This window comes from Oncorhynchus mykiss, chromosome 13 (assembly GCF_013265735.2).
Source record: "Oncorhynchus mykiss isolate Arlee chromosome 13, USDA_OmykA_1.1, whole genome shotgun sequence".
NCBI classification, from domain to species: domain Eukaryota; kingdom Metazoa; phylum Chordata; class Actinopteri; order Salmoniformes; family Salmonidae; genus Oncorhynchus; species Oncorhynchus mykiss.
The window spans coordinates 1,366,857-1,386,982 of NC_048577.1; the positions used below are offsets into that span (position 1 = coordinate 1,366,857).

General features: G+C 43.6%; 1 protein-coding gene across 1 annotated transcript; it reads left to right on the forward strand.

The window, feature by feature from the left end:
* Positions 1-1,232: 1,232 nt before the first annotated feature.
* On the forward strand, positions 1,233-15,545 carry LOC118938132 (zinc finger protein 239-like). Its single transcript, XM_036939848.1, has 2 exons — positions 1,233-3,616; positions 14,183-15,545. The coding sequence occupies exons 1-2, from the start codon at positions 3,337-3,339 to the stop codon at positions 14,953-14,955; spliced, it is 1,053 nt and encodes a 350-aa protein (XP_036795743.1). The 5' UTR covers positions 1,233-3,336; the 3' UTR covers positions 14,956-15,545.
* The last annotated feature ends 4,581 nt before the right edge of the window (positions 15,546-20,126 follow it).

The window sequence follows — 20,126 nt, forward strand, 5'->3', positions numbered from 1 at the left end:
TTGTGTCGTCATGGGGTATTGTGTCGTCATTACGGGGTATTGTGCCGTTACGGGGTATTGTGTCATTACGGGGTATTGTGTCGTTACGGGGTATTGTGTCGTTACGGGGTATTGTGTCGTTACGGGGTATTGTGTCGTTACGGGGTATTGTGTCATCATGGGGTATTGTGTCGTCATGGAGTATTGTGTCGTTATGGGGTATTGTGTCATCATGGGGTATTGTGTCGTCATGGGGTATTGTGTCATCATGGGGTATTGTGTCGTCATGGGGTATTGTGTCGTCATGGGGTATTGTGTCATCATGGGGTATTGTGTCGTCATGGGGTATTGTGTCGTTATGGGGTATTGTGTCATCATGGGGTATTGTGTCGTCATGGGGTATTGTGTCATCATGGAGTATTGTGTCGTCATGGGGTATTGTGTCGTCATGGGGTATTGTGTCATCATGGGGTATTGTGTCGTCATGGGGTATTGTGTCATTACGGGGTATTGTGTCGTTACGGGGTATTGTGTCGTTACGGGGTATTGTGTCGTTACGGGGTATTGTGTCGTTACGGGGTATTGTTTCGTTATGGGGTATTGTGTCATTATGGGTTGTTATGTCATTATGGGGTATTGTGTCGTCATTACAGGGTATTGTGCCGTTACGGGGTATTGTGTCATTACGGGGTATTGTGTCATTACGGGGTATTGTGTCGTTATGGGGTATTGTGTCGTTACGGGGTATTGTGACGTTACGGGGTATTGTGTCGTTACGGGGTATTGTGTCGTTATGGGGTATTGTGTCATTACGGGGTATTGTGTCGTTATGGGGTATTGTGTCGTTATGGGGTATTGTGTCGTTACGGGGTATTGTGTCGTTATGGGGTATTGTGTCATTACGGGGTATTGTGTCGTTATGGGGTATTGTGTCGTTACGGGGTATTGTGTCGTTACGGGGTATTGTGTCGTTATGGGGTATTGTGTCATTACGGGGTATTGTGTCGTTACGGGGTATTGTGTCATTACGGGGTATTGTGTCGTTATGGGGTATTGTGTCGTTATGGGGTATTGTGTCATTACGGGGTATTGTGTCATTACGGGGTATTGTGATGTCATTATGGGGTATTGTGATGTCATTATGGGGTATTGTGATGTCGTTATGGGGTATTGTGATGTCATTATGGGGTATTGTGATGTCATTATGGGGTATTGTGATGTCATTATGGGGTATTGTGTCGTTATGGGGTATTGTTTGTAGATTGATGAGGAGAAAAATGTATTTAATCCATGTCAGAATAAGGCTGTAACGTAACAAAATGTTGGAAAAGGGGAAGGGGTCTGAATACTTCCCGAATTCACTGTATATTTCAAATAGTATGTTGAAACAATGTTGAAATAAACATGTCTTCATTTTCACACAGTCAGAAACTATAAATAGATGTCTACATTTTACAATCAATTAGTAAAAAGAGATCCTCAAATATCACCTTCATTAGTAACTAACCATTGTTTTGCAAAGTTGGTTCCTGTTGAAGTGTTTGGTCCTGTTCGTATTTGGTCAAACAGAAACACTCTGATGATTGGTTGACCCAATAGAACCTTCCACAATTTCAGCCAATGGCTGTAAGTTACAGCTGGGGATGGAGGAACTGTGTGCAGTCGACTGTCTGCAATTGACTTTATGATCTTTGATCAAATGGTTGTTTTTTAAAGTTCATGTAGGCGCAAGATGGACACTTTTTATCCCCATAATGCATCACAATTTGAAAAGGCGGTGACTTTTCCGCTCGAACGAGCCCATTGCCATAACATGTGCAAATACCTGTCCAAGCATTGTAAACTCAGTCAGGTGTCAGCAACGTCTGAGCAGAGAAACGCGCCCAAAGACTGCAGGTGGGGGCATTTAAAGAGCTAGCCCCAACCCTTTTCAGGTGAATGAGGTGGACTGAGGTGTGGCAACCAATAATGCTGTGTTCGTAACCAAGTGGGAGGTCGGGATTTTCCAATTGTGAAGTAGTAAATACCAGTTGAATGGCCGTTCATGTGGATTTTTTTTCCCAGTCGTATGTGGTAAGTTCCCACTTGGTTATGAATGCAGCGAACTGATAACTAACCCCAGATGTGTCATTGGCGTTGTTTCTAATGGGAACAAAGTTGTAATCGTGCCTCACATTCATCACATATCGTGCCTCACATAGTTATCATCTTGCTCCTTCAGCACTTCAGCAAATCTTTCCCAAACTTCACTTTTGTGACCCTCCCGGTCTCTTTATTTTCAACTCTCCATTTCGCAGATTTTCTTAATAAATTAATAAACAATTACCTGTGTGTTTGACTGAATGACAAAATATTGCTGATGTTAAGTAGTATAATTTTATTTAACTCGGCAAGTCAGTTAAGAACAAATTCTTATTTACAATGACGGCGTACCAAAAGGCAAAATGCAGGACGGGAGATAGAACAAATATATAGGACCAAACACATCACGACAAGAGAGACAACACAATCCTACAACACGTACACTACATAAAGAGAGACCTAAGACGACACACATGGCATGGCAGCAACACATGACAACAACATGACAGCAGCACAAGGCATTGTACAAACATTATTGGGCACAGACAACAGCACAAAGAGGAAGAAGGTCGAGACAACAATACATCAAGCAAAGCAGCCATAACACTGACAATTGACGTTATATTGTCGAGATTGGAGTTAAATCCCTAACTAGGTATTCATTTATTAACATTTTATTCATTAAGCAGACTCATATCAAACAACCCTGGGCGTTGCGTGCGCCATGCTTTACCAACTGAGCTACACGGAACTATTCTACCAGTATCTATTAATAACGTACATATTCATATGTAGCTACAGGTCTGCATTAAACTATTCTAACAGTATATATTCATAATGTACATATTCACATGTAGCTATAGATCTGCATATACGAATGTTTTGGCTGTAAGAAGTCAGACAAAACATATTTGCTCATCTTTAAATAAATAAACAATGTAGTGAATATTTTTCTAAACTGCGTTACCCATTTCATTCAACTGACTGCGATATGCGACCTTCATATGGTGACGTCATATCTAATGGACCAACACGACACCGGAAGCTGTTTCACCAACACGAATACTGACTCATTCAACCACCTCTTTAGCCCTGTAGCCAACATACAACCGAAAGCATTAAAGCTCTTTAGACCATTTTTTGTGTAAATTGATCTCGGTGTTTTTAACACACCGATCTACTATTTAACTTAAACGTAACTTACTTGTTCAATTTACAAATGTGTTGATTATACTTAACCTAAGCTAATCGTCAATGCTAGCTAGCTAGCCCACCATGAGCTCTCCAAGCTACTCTCCTCTTGCTAAAGAAGAGGTCTGCTGGACGGAGAAAGAGGGTCTGTGGCTGAACATTGTCGTGAAAGAAGAGGGGGAGGATGTTTCAGTAAAAGGAGAGGAAGAAGCTTTCAGAATGAAAGAGGAGGAAGAGGAGGCTATCAGTATCACATTGAAAGAAGAGGAAGAACCTTTTGGAGTGGAAGAGGAGGCTATCTCAATAAAAGAGGAGGAAGACGCTTGGAGAGATGAAGAGGAGACTGAAGATCTGATTAACACCAGTGAGTACTGTCTTAAAAACACGGCCAGAAACTCTGCAGTTGTTGAACTAATGTGTGATTTTAAAGCCAAAGGGTCATTGCACTGAAATGTGCACCTCACCAGAACCCCAAATATAAGCTTGTAAACAAACACTGTATTTGACTCAACGGTTTTAAAACCATCATTTTGATCTCATGGTGGGTCCTTGCATCCACAGCTCTGTCTATGAATTAGAGATGTTCCATTTGTTCAAACCCTCAGCTACTCTCCCCTATCTGTTTATTAGGACAGCAGAGATATAAAACGTTTAAGTACCAATAAGGAGTATGGTATTCATGGCTCTACCTTTCTCACACTTTATTATTCATGATTCTTTGATGATTATCCCTAATCATGTTAGCATCCATATTAATATACAAGTGTTCAGAAACATATTCTATTCTTGTGTGACTCGTATGATACGATAAATTATTTACTGTTCATTTCTGTTGGGAACAACATCATCTGAAACACAACCAAAACAAACTGCAAATGTATCCAACAAGTTTGTAGAGTCACAAGCTGGATGTAGTCATCGTGTTCTAGGAATATGGGACCAAATATTTTAATACACATATAAGTTAATTTTGGCCAAATACTTATGACGCATTCAAATGGGGGGGACAAGATACATGAAGTGATGTTATTTCTAAATGGTAAAAAATATATACCCTCAACTAAAAGGTGACGTTCTGTTCCTTTGTCTCATATGAAACATTTGATCTCCAATCTAACATGCTGGAGTACAGAGCCACATTAAACTGTTATCTTCCCTGTCTAGATAAATACGTAGGGGAGTATAGAGCCACATTAAACTGTTATCTTCCCTGTCTAGATAAATACGTAGGGGAGTACAGAGCCACATTAAACTGTTATCTTCCCTGTCCAGATAAATACATAGGGGAGTACAGAGCCACATTAAACTGTTATCTTCCCTGTCTAGCTAAATACGTAGGGGAACACAGAGCCACATTAAACTGTTATCTTCCCTGTCCAGATAAATACATAGGGGAGTACAGAGCCACATTAAACTGTTATCTTCCCTGTCTAGCTAAATACGTAGGGGAACACAGAGCCACATTAAACTGTTATCTTCCCTGTCTAGATAAATACGTAGGGGAGTATAGAGCCACATTAAACTGTTATCTTCCCTGTCTAGATAAATACGTAGGGGAGTACAGAGCCACATTAAACTGTTATCTTCCCTGTCTAGATAAATACGTAGGGGAGTACAGAGCCACATTAAACTGTTATCTTCCCTGTCTAGATAAATACGTAGGGGAGTACAGAGCCACATTAAACTGTTATCTTCCCTGTCTAGATAAATACGTAGGGGAGTACAGAGCCACATTAAACTGTTATCTTCCCTGTCTAGATAAATACGTAGGGGAGTATAGAGCCACATTAAACTGTTATCTTCCCTGTCTAGATAAATACGTAGGGGAGTACAGAGCCACATTAAACTGTTATCTTCCCTGTCTAGATAAAAACGTAGTGGAGTATAGAGCCACATTAAACTGTTATCTTCCCTGTCTAGATAAATACGTAGGGGAGTACAGAGCCACATTAAACTGTTATCTTCCCTGTCTAGATAAATACGTAGGGGAGTACAGAGCCACATTAAACTGTTATCTTCCCTGTCTAGATAAATACGTAGGGGAACACAGAGCCACATTAAACTGTTATCTTCCCTGTCCAGATAAATACATAGGGGAGTACAGATTCACATTAAACTGTTATCTTCCCTGTCTAGATAAATACGTAGGGGAGTACAGATTCACATTAAACTGTATACCACAGGTATGACAAAACCTTTATTTTTACTGCTTTAATTACGTTGATAACCAGTTTATAACAGCAATAAGGCACCTCGGGGGGTTGTGGTATATGACCAATATACCACGGCTAAGGGCTGTTCTTAGGCACAATCCAACTCCCATATTACCTGACCTCTTTACTAACCTATAGGAGTAGGAGTTACCCAATCACAGGGATGGAAAACTCTGGAAATTCCAGCTGCTGCTACAGATTTAGGAAAAACAGCTGAGGCATTCCATGTCATTTCAGCAAACTTGAAATGTAATTTGATCTCTGAGGAAATGAAGCTAGTTGATTGGCCCTTTTTGATTTATAGGATTCACATAATAGTCAATAAATATAGTGTCCAACATCCAATCAGGACCAAGCACTTCTTCTTCCTACCTTTTGAGTGGACATGAGGAATCCAACAACCAGTATATATATTTTTAATAGACAGCTACTATCTTATCTACTTACATTTGGAATCAAAAAGGTCCCACGGTTGCGTAAAGCGTTTTTGGAGAGACAGAAAGAGGAGACCCTCGTCCTCCATTACTACTGAAGGAGAGACCCTCGTCCTCCATTACTACTGTAGGATAGACCCTCGTCCTCCATTACTACTGAAGGAGAGACCCTCGTCCTCCATTACTACTGTACTACAGAAAGGAGAGACCCTCGTCCTCCATTACTACTGTACTACAGAAAGGAGAGACCCTCGTCCTCCATTACTACTGAAGGATAGACCCTCGTCCTCCATTACTACTGAAGGAGAGACCCTCGTCCTCCATTACTACTGTACTACAGAAAGGATAGACCCTCGTCCTCCATTACTACTGAAGGATAGACCCTCATCCTCCATTACTACTGTACTACAGAAAGGATAGACCCTCGTCCTCCATTACTACTGAAGGATAGACCCTCATCCTCCATTACTACTGTACTACAGAAAGGATAGACCCTCGTCCTCCATTACTACTGAAGGATAGACCCTCGTCCTCCATTACTACTGAAGGAGAGACCCTCGTCCTCCATTACTACTGAGAGACCCTCGTCCTCCATTACTACTGAAGGAGAGACCCTCGTCCTCCATTACTACTGAAGGATAGACCCTCGTCCTCCATTACTACTGAAGGATAGACCCTCGTCCTCCATTACTACTGTACTACAGAAAGGATAGACCCTCGTCCTCCATTACTACTGAAGGATAGACCCTCATCCTCCATTACTACTGTACTACAGAAAGGAGAGACCCTCGTCCTCCATTACTACTGTACTACAGAAAGGAGAGACCCTCGTCCTCCATTACTACTGTACTACAGAAAGGAGAGACCCTCGTCCTCCATTACTACTGTACTACAGAAAGGAGAGACCCTCGTCCTCCATTACTACTGTACTACAGAAAGGAGAGACCCTCGTCCTCCATTACTACTGTACTACTGAAGGAGAGACCCTCGTCCTCCATTACTACTGTACTACAGAAAGGAGAGACCCTCGTCCTCCATTACTACTGTACTACAGAAAGGAGAGACCCTCGTCCTCCATTACTACTGTACTACAGAAAGGAGAGACCCTCGTCCTCCATTACTACTGTACTACAGAAAGGAGAGACCCTCGTCCTCCATTACTACTGTACTACAGAAAGGAGAGACCCTCGTCCTCCATTACTACTGTACTACAGAAAGGAGAGACCCTCGTCCTCCATTACTACTGTACTACAGAAAGGAGAGACCCTCGTCCTCCATTACTACTGAAGGAGAGACCCTCGTCCTCCATTACTACTGTACTACAGAAAGGAGAGACCCTCGTCCTCCATTACTACTGAAGGAGAGACCCTCGTCCTCCATTACTACTGAAGGAGAGACCCTGGTCCTCCATTACTACTGAAGGAGAGACCCTCGTCCTCCATTACTACTGAAGGAGAGACCCTCATCCTCCATTACTACTGTAGGAGAGACCCTCGTCCTCCATTACTACTGAAGGAGAGACCCTCGTCCTCCATTACTACTGAAGGAGAGACCCTCGTCCTCCATTACTACAGAAAGGAGAGACCCTCGTCCTCCATTACTACTGTACTACTGAAGGATAGACCCTCGTCCTCCATTACTACTGTACTACTGAAGGATAGACCCTCGTCCTCCATTACTACTGTACTACTGAAGGATAGACCCTCGTCCTCCATTACTACTGAAGGATAGACCCTCGTCCTCCATTACTACTGAAGGATAGACCCTCGTCCTCCATTACTACTGAAGGATAGACCCTCGTCCTCCATTACTACTGTACTACAGAAAGGAGAGACCCTCGTCCTCCATTACTACTGTACTACAGAAAGGAGAGACCCTCGTCCTCCATTACTACTGTACTACAGAAAGGAGAGACCCTCGTCCTCCATTACTACTGTACTACAGAAAGGAGAGACCCTCGTCCTCCATTACTACTGTACTACAGAAAGGAGAGACCCTCGTCCTCCATTACTACTGTACTACTGAAGGAGAGACCCTCGTCCTCCATTACTACTGTACTACAGAAAGGAGAGACCCTCGTCCTCCATTACTACTGAACTACAGAAAGGAGAGACCCTCGTCCTCCATTACTACTGTACTACAGAAAGGAGAGACCCTCGTCCTCCATTACTACTGTACTACAGAAAGGAGAGACCCTCGTCCTCCATTACTACTGTACTACAGAAAGGAGAGACCCTCGTCCTCCATTACTACTGTACTACAGAAAGGAGAGACCCTCGTCCTCCATTACTACTGTACTACAGAAAGGAGAGACCCTCGTCCTCCATTACTACTGTACTACAGAAAGGAGAGACCCTCGTCCTCCATTACTACTGTACTACAGAAAGGAGAGACCCTCGTCCTCCATTACTACTGTACTACAGAAAGGAGAGACCCTCGTCCTCCATTACTACTGTACTACAGAAAGGAGAGACCCTCGTCCTCCATTACTACTGTACTACAGAAAGGAGAGACCCTCGTCCTCCATTACTACTGAAGGAGAGACCCTCGTCCTCCATTACTACTGAAGGATAGACCCTCGTCCTCCATTACTACTGTACTACAGAAAGGAGAGACCCTCGTCCTCCATTACTACTGTACTACAGAAAGGAGAGACCCTCGTCCTCCATTACTACTGAAGGAGAGACCCTCGTCCTCCATTACTACTGAAGGAGAGACCCTCGTCCTCCATTACTACTGAAGGATAGACCCTCGTCCTCCATTACTACTGTACTACAGAAAGGAGAGACCCTCGTCCTCCATTACTACTGTACTACAGAAAGGAGAGACCCTCGTCCTCCATTACTACTGTACTACAGAAAGGAGAGACCCTCGTCCTCCATTACTACTGAACTACAGAAAGGAGAGACCCTCGTCCTCCATTACTACTGTACTACAGAAAGAGGAGACCCTCGTCCTCCATTACTACTGTACTACAGAAAGGAGAGACCCTCGTCCTCCATTACTACTGAACTACAGAAAGGAGAGACCCTCGTCCTCCATTACTACTGTACTACAGAAAGGAGAGACCCTCGTCCTCCATTACTACTGTACTACAGAAAGGAGAGACCCTCGTCCTCCATTACTACTGAACTACAGAAAGGAGAGACCCTCGTCCTCCATTACTACTGAACTACAGAAAGGAGAGACCCTCGTCCTCCATTACTACTGTACTACAGAAAGGAGAGACCCTCGTCCTCCATTACTACTGTACTACAGAAAGGAGAGACCCTCGTCCTCCATTACTACTGTACTACAGAAAGGAGAGACCCTCGTCCTCCATTACTACTGTACTACAGAAAGGAGAGACCCTCATCCTCCATTACTACTGTACTACAGAAAGGAGAGACCCTCGTCCTCCATTACTACTGTACTACAGAAAGGAGAGACCCTCGTCCTCCATTACTACTGTACTACAGAAAGGAGAGACCCTCGTCCTCCATTACTACTGAAGGAGAGACCCTCGTCCTCCATTACTACTGAAGGATAGACCCTCGTCCTCCATTACTACTGTACTACAGAAAGGAGAGACCCTCGTCCTCCATTACTACTGTACTACAGAAAGGAGAGACCCTCGTCCTCCATTACTACTGAAGGAGAGACCCTCGTCCTCCATTACTACTGAAGGATAGACCCTCGTCCTCCATTACTACTGAAGGATAGACCCTCGTCCTCCATTACTACTGTACTACTGAAGGAGAGACCCTCGTCCTCCATTACTACTGTACTACAGAAAGGAGAGACCCTCGTCCTCCATTACTACTGTACTACAGAAAGGAGAGACCCTCGTCCTCCATTACTACTGTACTACAGAAAGGAGAGACCCTCGTCCTCCATTACTACTGTACTACAGAAAGGAGAGACCCTCATCCTCCATTACTACTGTACTACAGAAAGGAGAGACCCTCGTCCTCCATTACTACTGTACTACAGAAAGGAGAGACCCTCGTCCTCCATTACTACTGTACTACAGAAAGGAGAGACCCTCGTCCTCCATTACTACTGAAGGAGAGACCCTCGTCCTCCATTACTACTGAAGGATAGACCCTCGTCCTCCATTACTACTGTACTACAGAAAGGAGAGACCCTCGTCCTCCATTACTACTGTACTACAGAAAGGAGAGACCCTCGTCCTCCATTACTACTGAAGGAGAGACCCTCGTCCTCCATTACTACTGAAGGAGAGACCCTCGTCCTCCATTACTACTGAAGGATAGACCCTCGTCCTCCATTACTACTGTACTACAGAAAGGAGAGACCCTCGTCCTCCATTACTACTGTACTACAGAAAGGAGAGACCCTCGTCCTCCATTACTACTGTACTACAGAAAGGAGAGACCCTCGTCCTCCATTACTACTGAACTACAGAAAGGAGAGACCCTCGTCCTCCATTACTACTGTACTACAGAAAGAGGAGACCCTCGTCCTCCATTACTACTGTACTACAGAAAGGAGAGACCCTCGTCCTCCATTACTACTGAACTACAGAAAGGAGAGACCCTCGTCCTCCATTACTACTGTACTACAGAAAGGAGAGACCCTCGTCCTCCATTACTACTGTACTACAGAAAGGAGAGACCCTCGTCCTCCATTACTACTGTACTACAGAAAGGAGAGACCCTCGTCCTCCATTACTACTGTACTACAGAAAGGAGAGACCCTCGTCCTCCATTACTACTGTACTACAGAAAGGAGAGACCCTCGTCCTCCATTACTACTGTACTACAGAAAGGAGAGACCCTCGTCCTCCATTACTACTGTACTACAGAAAGGAGAGACCCTCGTCCTCCATTACTACTGTACTACAGAAAGGAGAGACCCTCGTCCTCCATTACTACTGTACTACAGAAAGGAGAGACCCTCGTCCTCCATTACTACTGTACTACAGAAAGGAGAGACCCTCGTCCTCCATTACTACTGTACTACTAATATTCACAAGAATAAACAGAGAGACAGAAAGGAGAGACCCTCGTCCTCCATTACTACTGTACTACTAATATTCACAAGAATAAACAGAGAGACAGAAAGGATAGACCCTCGTCCTCCATTACTACTGTACTACAGAAAGGATAGACAGAAAGAGGAAACCCTCGTCCTCCATTACTACTGTACTACTAATATTCACAAGAATAAACAGAGAGACCGAAAGGAGAGACCCTCGTCCTCCATTACTACTGTACTACTAATATTCACAAGAATAAACAGAGAGACAGAAAGGAGAGACCCTCGTCCTCCATTACTACTGTACTACAGAAAGGATAGACAGAAAGGAGAGACCCCCGTCCTCCATTACTACTGTACTACTAATATTCACAAGAATTTGGGTTTTTACATTTAAAAAAATATATATATATTTCAGACAATGACGGCCTAGGAACGTTCATAGAGGAGGAAGGATCGGTGTGTTCCTTTATGGAAAATAACTCATGTCAAACATCACCCCTGGTCTCCTTAGTCTGCCACTACCATCCCTGCTCTCCTTAGTCTGTGCCCCTACCATCCCTGGTCTCCTTAGTCTGCCACTACCATCCCTGGCCTCCTTAGTCTGCCACTACCATCCCTGGTCTCCTTAGTCTGTGCCCCTACCATCCCTGGTCTCCTTAGTCTGTGCCCCTACCATTCCTGGTCTCCTTAGTCTGTGCTCCACTACAATCCCTGGTCTCCTTAGTCTGTGCCACTACCATCCCTGGTCTCCTTAGTCTGTGCCACTACCATCCCTGGTATCCTTAGTCTGCCACTACCATCCCTGGTCTCCTTAGTCTGTGTCCCTACCATCCCTGGTCTCCTTAGTCTGTGCCCCTACCATCCCTGGTCTCCTTAGTCTGTGCCCCTACCATCCCTGGTCTCCTTAGTCTGTGCCCCTACCATCCCTGGTCTCCTTAGTCTGTGCCCCTACCATTGAGTAAACAATACCACTCAATCAACCCTTTTGTGAAAAGTTCACTCAGGTCTCAGTTTAGGATCCACGTCGGACATAGACAAGCTATCTCATCCATGCCTTTTATTTCCAACCCACTCGAAACACCCTTCCTCATAGACACAGGCTTCCAGCTATGGTTTCAGAAAGGACTCTTCACGCCCTTCCTCATAGACACAGGCTTCCAGCTATGGTTTCAGAAAGGACTCTTCACGCCCTTCCTCATAGACACAGGCTTCCAGCTATGGTTTCAGAAAGGACTCTTCACGCCCTTCCTCATAGACACAGGCTTCCAGCTATGGTTTCAGAGAGGACTCTTCACGCCCTTCCTCATAGACACAAGCTTCCAGCTATGGTTTCAGAGAGGACTCTTCACGCCCTTCCTCATAGACACAGGCTTCCAGCTATGGTTTCAGAAAGGACTCTTCACGCCCTTCCTCATAGACACAGGCTTCCAGCTATGGTTTCAGAGAGGACTCTTCACGCCCTTCCTCATAGACACAGGCTTCCAGCTATGGTTTCAGAAAGGACTCTTCACGCCCTTCCTCATAGACACAGGCTTCCAGCTATGGTTTCAGAAAGGACTCTTCACGCCCTTCCTCATAGACACAGGCTTCCAGCTATGGTTTCAGAAGGACTCTTCACGCCCTTCCTCATAGACACAGGCTTCCAGCTATGGTTTCAGAAAGGACTGAAGAGGGTAAAATACATTACAACCATGCCCTGGGGAATTGGGATATTTTTTTTAGACCAGAGGAAAGACTGCCTCCTACTGGCCCTCCAACACCACTTCCAGCAGCACCTGATCTCCCATCCAGGTACCGAGCAGGACCAACCCTGCTTAGCTTCAGAGGCAAATCAGCAGTGGTATGCTGCTGGTTAACATGCTCCTTTATTGAGTAATCTAGTCCAGATTTACCCTCATAGGAAGACAGTTGTATTATGTGGAGGTTTCATTCAGGTCTCTGTTAACCTTTCTGATCTGCCCATCCCGGATCCGGGATCGTGAATACAGACTCAAGCTCATTACCATAACGCAACGTTAACTATGGCTAACGTAGCATTTAGCATTAGCATTCAGCTGGCAACATTTACACAAAAAAACAGAAAAGCATTCAAATAAAATCATTTACCTTTGAAGAACTTCAGATGTTTTCAATGAGGAGACTCTCAGATAGCAAATGTTCAGTTTTTCCTGAAAGATTATTTGTTTAGGACAAATCGCTCCGTTTTCTGCGTCACGTTTAGCTATGAAAAAACCCCTGTATCCAGGATTGTGTAAATCTATCAGCAAGCTCATTAGCATAACACAACGTTAACTATTTATGAAAATCGCAAATGAAATGAAATAAATATGCCATCTCTCAAGCTTAGCCTTTTGTAAACAACACTGTCATCTCAGATTTTCAAAATATGCTTCTCAACCATAGGAAAACAATCATTTGTGTAAAAGTAGCTAGCTAGCGTTAGCATTTAGCGTTAGCATTTAGCGTTAGCATTAGCGTTAGCATCCAGCACGCAACATTAACAAAAACATAAAAGCCTTCAAATAAAATCATTTACCTTTGAAGAACTTCTGATGTTTTCAATGAGGATACTCTCAGTTAGATAGCAGATGCTCAGTTTTTCCAAAAAGATTCCTTGTGTATTAGAAATAGCTCCGTTTTATACATCACATTTGGCTACCAAAAAAAATCCGAAAATTCAGTCCTCAAAACGCGAACTTTTTTCCAAATTAACTCCATAATATCGACTGAAAACATGGCAAACGTTGTTTAGAATCAATCATCAAGGTGTTTTTCACATATCTCTTCATTGATACATCGTTCTTGGACACATGCTTTCTCCCCTGAATCAAATGGTAAAGTAGAAGCAGCTGGCAATTGCGCACCGAATTCGACGCAGGACACCAGGCGGACACTTGGAAAATGTAGTCTCTTATGGTCAATCTTCCAATGATATGCCTACAAATACGTCACAATGCTGCTAAGACCTTGGGCGAACGACAGAAAGTGTAGGCTCATTCGTTGCGCAATCACAGCCATATAAGGAGACAATGGAAAACAGAGCTTCAGAAATTCTGCTAATTCCTGGTTGATGCATCATCTTGGTTTCGCCTGTAGAATGAGTTCTGGGGCACTTACAGACAAAATCTTTGCAGATTCTGAAACTTCAGAGTGTTTTCTTTCCAAAACTGTCAATATGCATAGTCGAGCATCTTTTCGTGACAAAATATTGCGCTTAAAACGGGAACGTTTTTTATCCAAAAATGAAATAGCGCCCCTAGAGCTCTAACAGGTTAAACTAAATCTGTTTGTCTTTGGCAGGAGAGAGACCAAACTCTCATGATGACAGCGGGAAGAGTCCTTCAGGGAAACCAGACCCGGCGACACCCAAACCAACGAGACGACATCAGTGCTCCCACTGTGGAAAGAGTTTTCCCTGGTTAAAGGCCCTGAAGCAGCATAAGAAAAAACACTCTGGAGAGAAGCCTTATCGCTGTTCTCAATGTGGAATGACTTTTACCTGGGCAGGAAGCCTATGGGGGCATAAGAGAATACACTCCGGAGAGAAGCCTTACCACTGCTCCCACTGTGGAAAGAGTTTTAGGAAGTTAGGTGACCTGAAGGCGCATGAGAGGACACACACAGGAGAAAAGCCCTACCAATGCTCCCAGTGTGGAAATAGTTTTAGCAAGCTAGGGAACCTAAAACAGCATAAAAGAACACACTCAGGAGAAAAGCCCTACCAATGCTCCCAGTGTGGAAAGAGTTTTAGCCATTCAGGGAGCCTTAAAGACCACGAGAGGAGACACAGACAAGAAAAACCCTACCAATGCTCCCTGTGTGGAAAGAGTTTTATCAAGTTAGGGGCCCTGAATCGGCATGAGAGGACACACACTGGAGGGGATAAAACGTACCACTGCTCCCTGTGTGAAAAGAGTTTTAACCGGTTAAGACATCTGAATAAGCATGAAATAATACACACACAGGAGGAGAAGACATACCACTGCTCACTGTGTGGAAAGACATTTTCCCAGTCAGAGGACCTGAAATCACATGAGAGAATAGAGAGGCTGTGTTCTGACTTGTGCTTTTAACTGAGAATTAGTGTTTTTTGTTTCATGCCACATTAAATCATATTGTTTATGATTTAACCTGTCTTTATAATACATAACTGTACTATAACACACACAGGAGAGAAAACCTTCCATTGTTCTCATTGGCTTTTGACTGAGAATTTGTGTTTTTTGTTTTTTATAACCCACTGTTGGGTTTAGATTTTTAAACTTTAAATATTGTTAATCATCCGTTTTACGAGAGACATAAGGGGTGCCATAGTCTGGTTTCTACAACCGAAGTTAATGGTTATGAGGAATGTATATATGGTGGGTTCAGTTAAGCTTGGAATGTGTTGAATGAAGGGAGGACAATCACATGCTGGTGGAGAGATGTGGATTAGTGAGGAAGGGAGCCGAGGTCAGGTCACAATGAAGGGAGAAGGAACAGTTTATCACCCACGTCACTTAACTTCCTGCCTAGCAACAAAGATGTAATGTCTAGAGAAAAGGACGAGACTCCACCCAGATTGGGGTATATATATACATATTTACACATATATATACATACATACATACAGTGCCTTGCGAAAGTATTCGGCCCCCTTGAACTTTGCAACCTTTTGCCACATTTCAGGCTTCAAACATAAAGATATAAAACTGTATTTTTTTGTGAAGAATCAACAACAAGTGGGGCACAATCATGAAGTGGAACGACATTTATTGGATATTTCAAACTTTTTTAACAAATCAAAAACTGAAAAATTGGGCGTGCAAAATTATTCAGCCCCTTTACTTTCAGTGCAGCAAACTCTCTCCAGAAGTTCAGTGAGGATCTCTGAATGATCCAATGTTGACCTAAATGATTAATGATGATAAATACAATCCACCTGTGTGTAATCAAGTCTCCGTATAAATGCACCTGCACTGTGATAGTCTCAGAGGTCCGTTAAAAGCGCAGAGAGCATCATGAAGAACAAGGAACACACCAGGCAGGTCCGAGATACTGTTGTGAAGAAGTGTAAAGCCGGATTTGGATACAAAAATATTTCCCAAGCTTTAAACATCCCAAGGAGCACTGTGCAAGCGATAATATTGAAATGGAAGGAGTATCAGACCACTGCAAATCTACCAAGACCTGGCCGTCCCTCTAAACTTTCAGCTCATACAAGGAGAAGACTGATCAGAGATGCAGCCAAGAGGCCCATGATCACTCTGGATGAACGGCAGAGATCTACAGCTGAGGTGGGAGACTCTGTCCATAGGACAACAATCAGTCATATATTGCACAAATCTGGCCTTTATGGAAGAGTGGCAAGAAGAAAGCCATTTCTTAAAGATATCCATAAAAAGTGTTGTCTAAAGTTTGCCACAAGCCACCTGGGAGACACACCAAACATGTGGAAGAAGGTGCTCTGGTCAGATTGAACTTTTTGGCAACAATGCAAAACGTTATGTTTGGCGTAAAAGCAACACAGCTGAACACACCATCCCCACTGTCAAACATGGTGGTGGCAGCATCATGGTTTGGGCCTGCTTTTCTTCAGCAGGGACAGGGAAGATGGTTAAAATTGATGGGAAGATGGATGGAGCCAAATACAGGACCATTCTGGAAGAAAACCTGATGGAGTCTGCAAAAGACCTGAGACTGGGACGGAGATTTGTCTTCCAACAAGACAATGATCCAAAACATAAAGCAAAATCTTCAATGGAATGGTTCAAAAATAAACATATCCCAGGTGTTAGAATGGCCAAGTCAAAGTCCAGACCTGAATCCAATCGAGAATCTGTGGAAAGAACTGAAAACTGCTGTTCACAAATGCTCTCCATCCAACCTCACTGAGCTCGAGCTGTTTTGCAAGGAGGAATGGGAAAAAATTTCAGTCTCTCGATGTGCAAAACTGATAGAGACATACTCCAAGCGACTTACAGCTGTAATCGCAGCAAAAGGTGGCGCTACAAAGTATTAACTTAAGGGGGCTGAATAATTTTGCACGCCCAATTTTTAAGTTTTTGATTTGTTAAAAAAGTTTGAAATATCCAATAAATGTCGTTCCACTTCATGATTGTGTCCCACTTGTTGTTGATTCTTCACAAAAAAATACAGTTTTATATCTTTATGTTTGAAGCCTGAAATGTGGCAAAAGGTCGCAAAGTTCAAGGGGGCCGAATACTTTCGCAAGGCACTGCATATATACATACATACATATATATATACATATGTATATATACCCTACCACTGGTGGAAGTATGTCTTTGTCTTTGTCTGTTCAGCCGTTCGATCCTTTGGGTGAATAAAGTTGGTTGGCACTTTTATTGTGTCCGTCGATTTCTTACTCTGATATTTAGAACCAAACACCACAAATCAAATTGTTTTATGAATTCTTACAACAACAACAAAAAATAGACCTGTTTTAGTAGGGAGACTAGTCAGGATCGAGGCAAAGATGAACGGAGAAAAGTACAGAGAGATCCTTGATGAAAACCTGCTCCAGAGCGATCAGGACCTCAGACTGGGGCGAAGGTTCACCTTCCAACAGGACAACGACCCTAAGCACACAGCCAAGATAACGCAGGACTGGCTGTGGGACAAATCTCTGAATGTCCTTGAGTGGCCCAGCAAGAGCCCGGACTTGAACCCGATCTAACATCTTTGAAGAGATCTGAAAATAGCTGTGCAGCGACGCTCCCCATCCAACCTGACAGAGCTTGAGAGGATCTGCAGAGAAGAATGGGAGAAACTCCCCAAATACAGGTGTGCCAAGCTTGTAGCGTCATACCTAAGAAGACTCAAGGATGTGATCGCTGCCAAAGGTGCTTCAACAAAGTACTGAGTAAAGGGTCTGAATACTGATGTAAATGTGATGTTTTTTTAATACATTTGCAAAAATGTCTTAAAACCTGTTTTTGCTTTGTCATTAGGGGGTATTGTGTGTAGATTGATGAGAAAATAAACAATTTAATTAATTTTAGAATACGGCTGTAACAAAATGTGGAAAAAGTCAAGGGTTCTGAATACTTTCTGAATGCACTGTGTCTAGTTTAACGCGGATGTGCAAAACCGATGTCAAAGCTGACGCGCATACCTATATAAAGTAGGTAGATGACGTAATGACGCCACGATATATACAGCGTTACACATGCAACACAGCATTCCTAACCGAGCCCACAATGTCTGCTGTGTGGATCGATTTTAAAGTTTCAAAGGACGATAACAAAATGGCCATATGCAATGTTTGTGCTGCTATTATTTCCTGAGGAGGGGAGAAAGTGAAATCTTTTCAATAACACAATGACTCATTTGAAAGTGCATCACCCCCCAGGTGTTCTGCGACGACTTAGAACAAAAGCAGAAAAAAAAGTTCACACTTCAAACAACTAAACAAGTTCAAATCCAGCAGTCATTTGAAAGGGTAAGAACATTTCAGTCTGACAACACAAAGGTGAAATCCACTAACGCCAAGATAATGGAATTCATTGCCCTTGAAAATCAACCGATCTGCACCGGTCGAGCACTTCGAAACCCCAGTACACACTACCAAGTAGAAGCTATTTTTCAGATGTTGCCCTACCGGAGTTACACAGTCTCAGAGTTGTTGAAACTCACATCCATGAGCTACTTGCTATGGGTGTCACTGTTATTAGCTTCACGACTGACATTTGGACCAGCGATGTCAGCCCCATGAGCATGCTGAGTCTGAGAGCACAGTTGGTCGACGAGGATTTCGTACTGAGGAAAACCGTATTGCATGTTCAAGAATGTGCTGGTTCTCATACCAATGCTGCCATTTCAAAGGCATTTGAAAACATGTTTGAAACTTTGAAACATGAACACATTCGAACAACTGACTAGAGAAATAAGCTCCTCAACTGCGTCTGCAGCAGACGTGATACGCTCTGTCATGGCATTGAAACACTCAACAAAACTGCCGACCGTTGGGGTTTTATTTATTTAAAAAAATATATATGTAACTTTTTTTTTTTACTAGGTGTAATGGATGTGAAACGGCTAGCTAGTTAGTGGTGGTGCGCGCTAAATAGCAACACATGACAACACAGCATGGTAGCAACACAACATGGCAGCATGGTACAAACATTATTGGGCACAGACAACAGCACAAAGGTAGAGGATTAAAACTTGTAAAAGTACTCAACTAGAAGCTGTGAACAAGCGATTCGGTGGTATTCTCTATGAGCCTCTTTACTGTGTCGCCGAGGTGCTCGATGCTAGGTACAAGACCCACTACTTCTTTATTAACAGGCATTCTCTCTGAGCCTCTTTACTGTGTTGCCGCTCGATACTAGTGTAACAGTATAATTTTAGACCGTCCCCTCGCCAGGCGTGAACCAGGGACCCTCTGCACACATCAACAACAGTCACCCTCGAAGCATCCACAAAATCCGCGGCCCTTGCAGAGCAAGGGGATGGTTCCCCTTCAAGGTCTCAGAGCAAGTGACGTCACCGATTGAAACGCTATTTAGCGCGAACACCGCTAGCGGTTTCACATCGGTTACACTAGGTACAAGACCCGCTACTTCTTCAACAGGCATTCTCTCTGAGCCTCTTTACTGTGTCGCCGCCGTGCTCGATGCTAGGTACAAGGACCGCTACTTCAATACAGACAAGAAACAGGGTTTACATGAAATGTTACAGACACAGCTGGACAACATGGAAACGGACACAGTGACAGTGGGCACCGAGGAAGAGAGGACACGGACAGACAGAGCTGGACAAGATGGAAACGGACACAGTGACAGTGCGCACCGAGGAAGAGGACACGGACTGACAGAGCTGGACAAGATGGAAACGGACACAGTAACAGTGCGCACCGAGGAAGAGGACACGGACTGACAGAGCTGGACAATATGGAAACGGACACAGTGACAGTGCGCACCGAGGAAGAGGACACGGACTGACAGAGCTGGACAAGATGGAAACGGACACAGTAACAGTGCGCACCGAGGAAGAGGACACGGACTGACAGAGCTGGACAATATGGAAACGGACACAGTGACAGTGCGCACCGAGGAAGAGGACACGGACAGACAGAGCTGAAACTTCACTGCTTGACATGTATGATGAAATCCTGGTTGAGACTGAACAAATGAACCACGAAACAGAACAGCACAGCACAGAACAGAACAGAAATAAATAGGTTGTGATGATGTTTTACTGGTAATGGGAACCTACGTAAATACAAACAAAATAACTT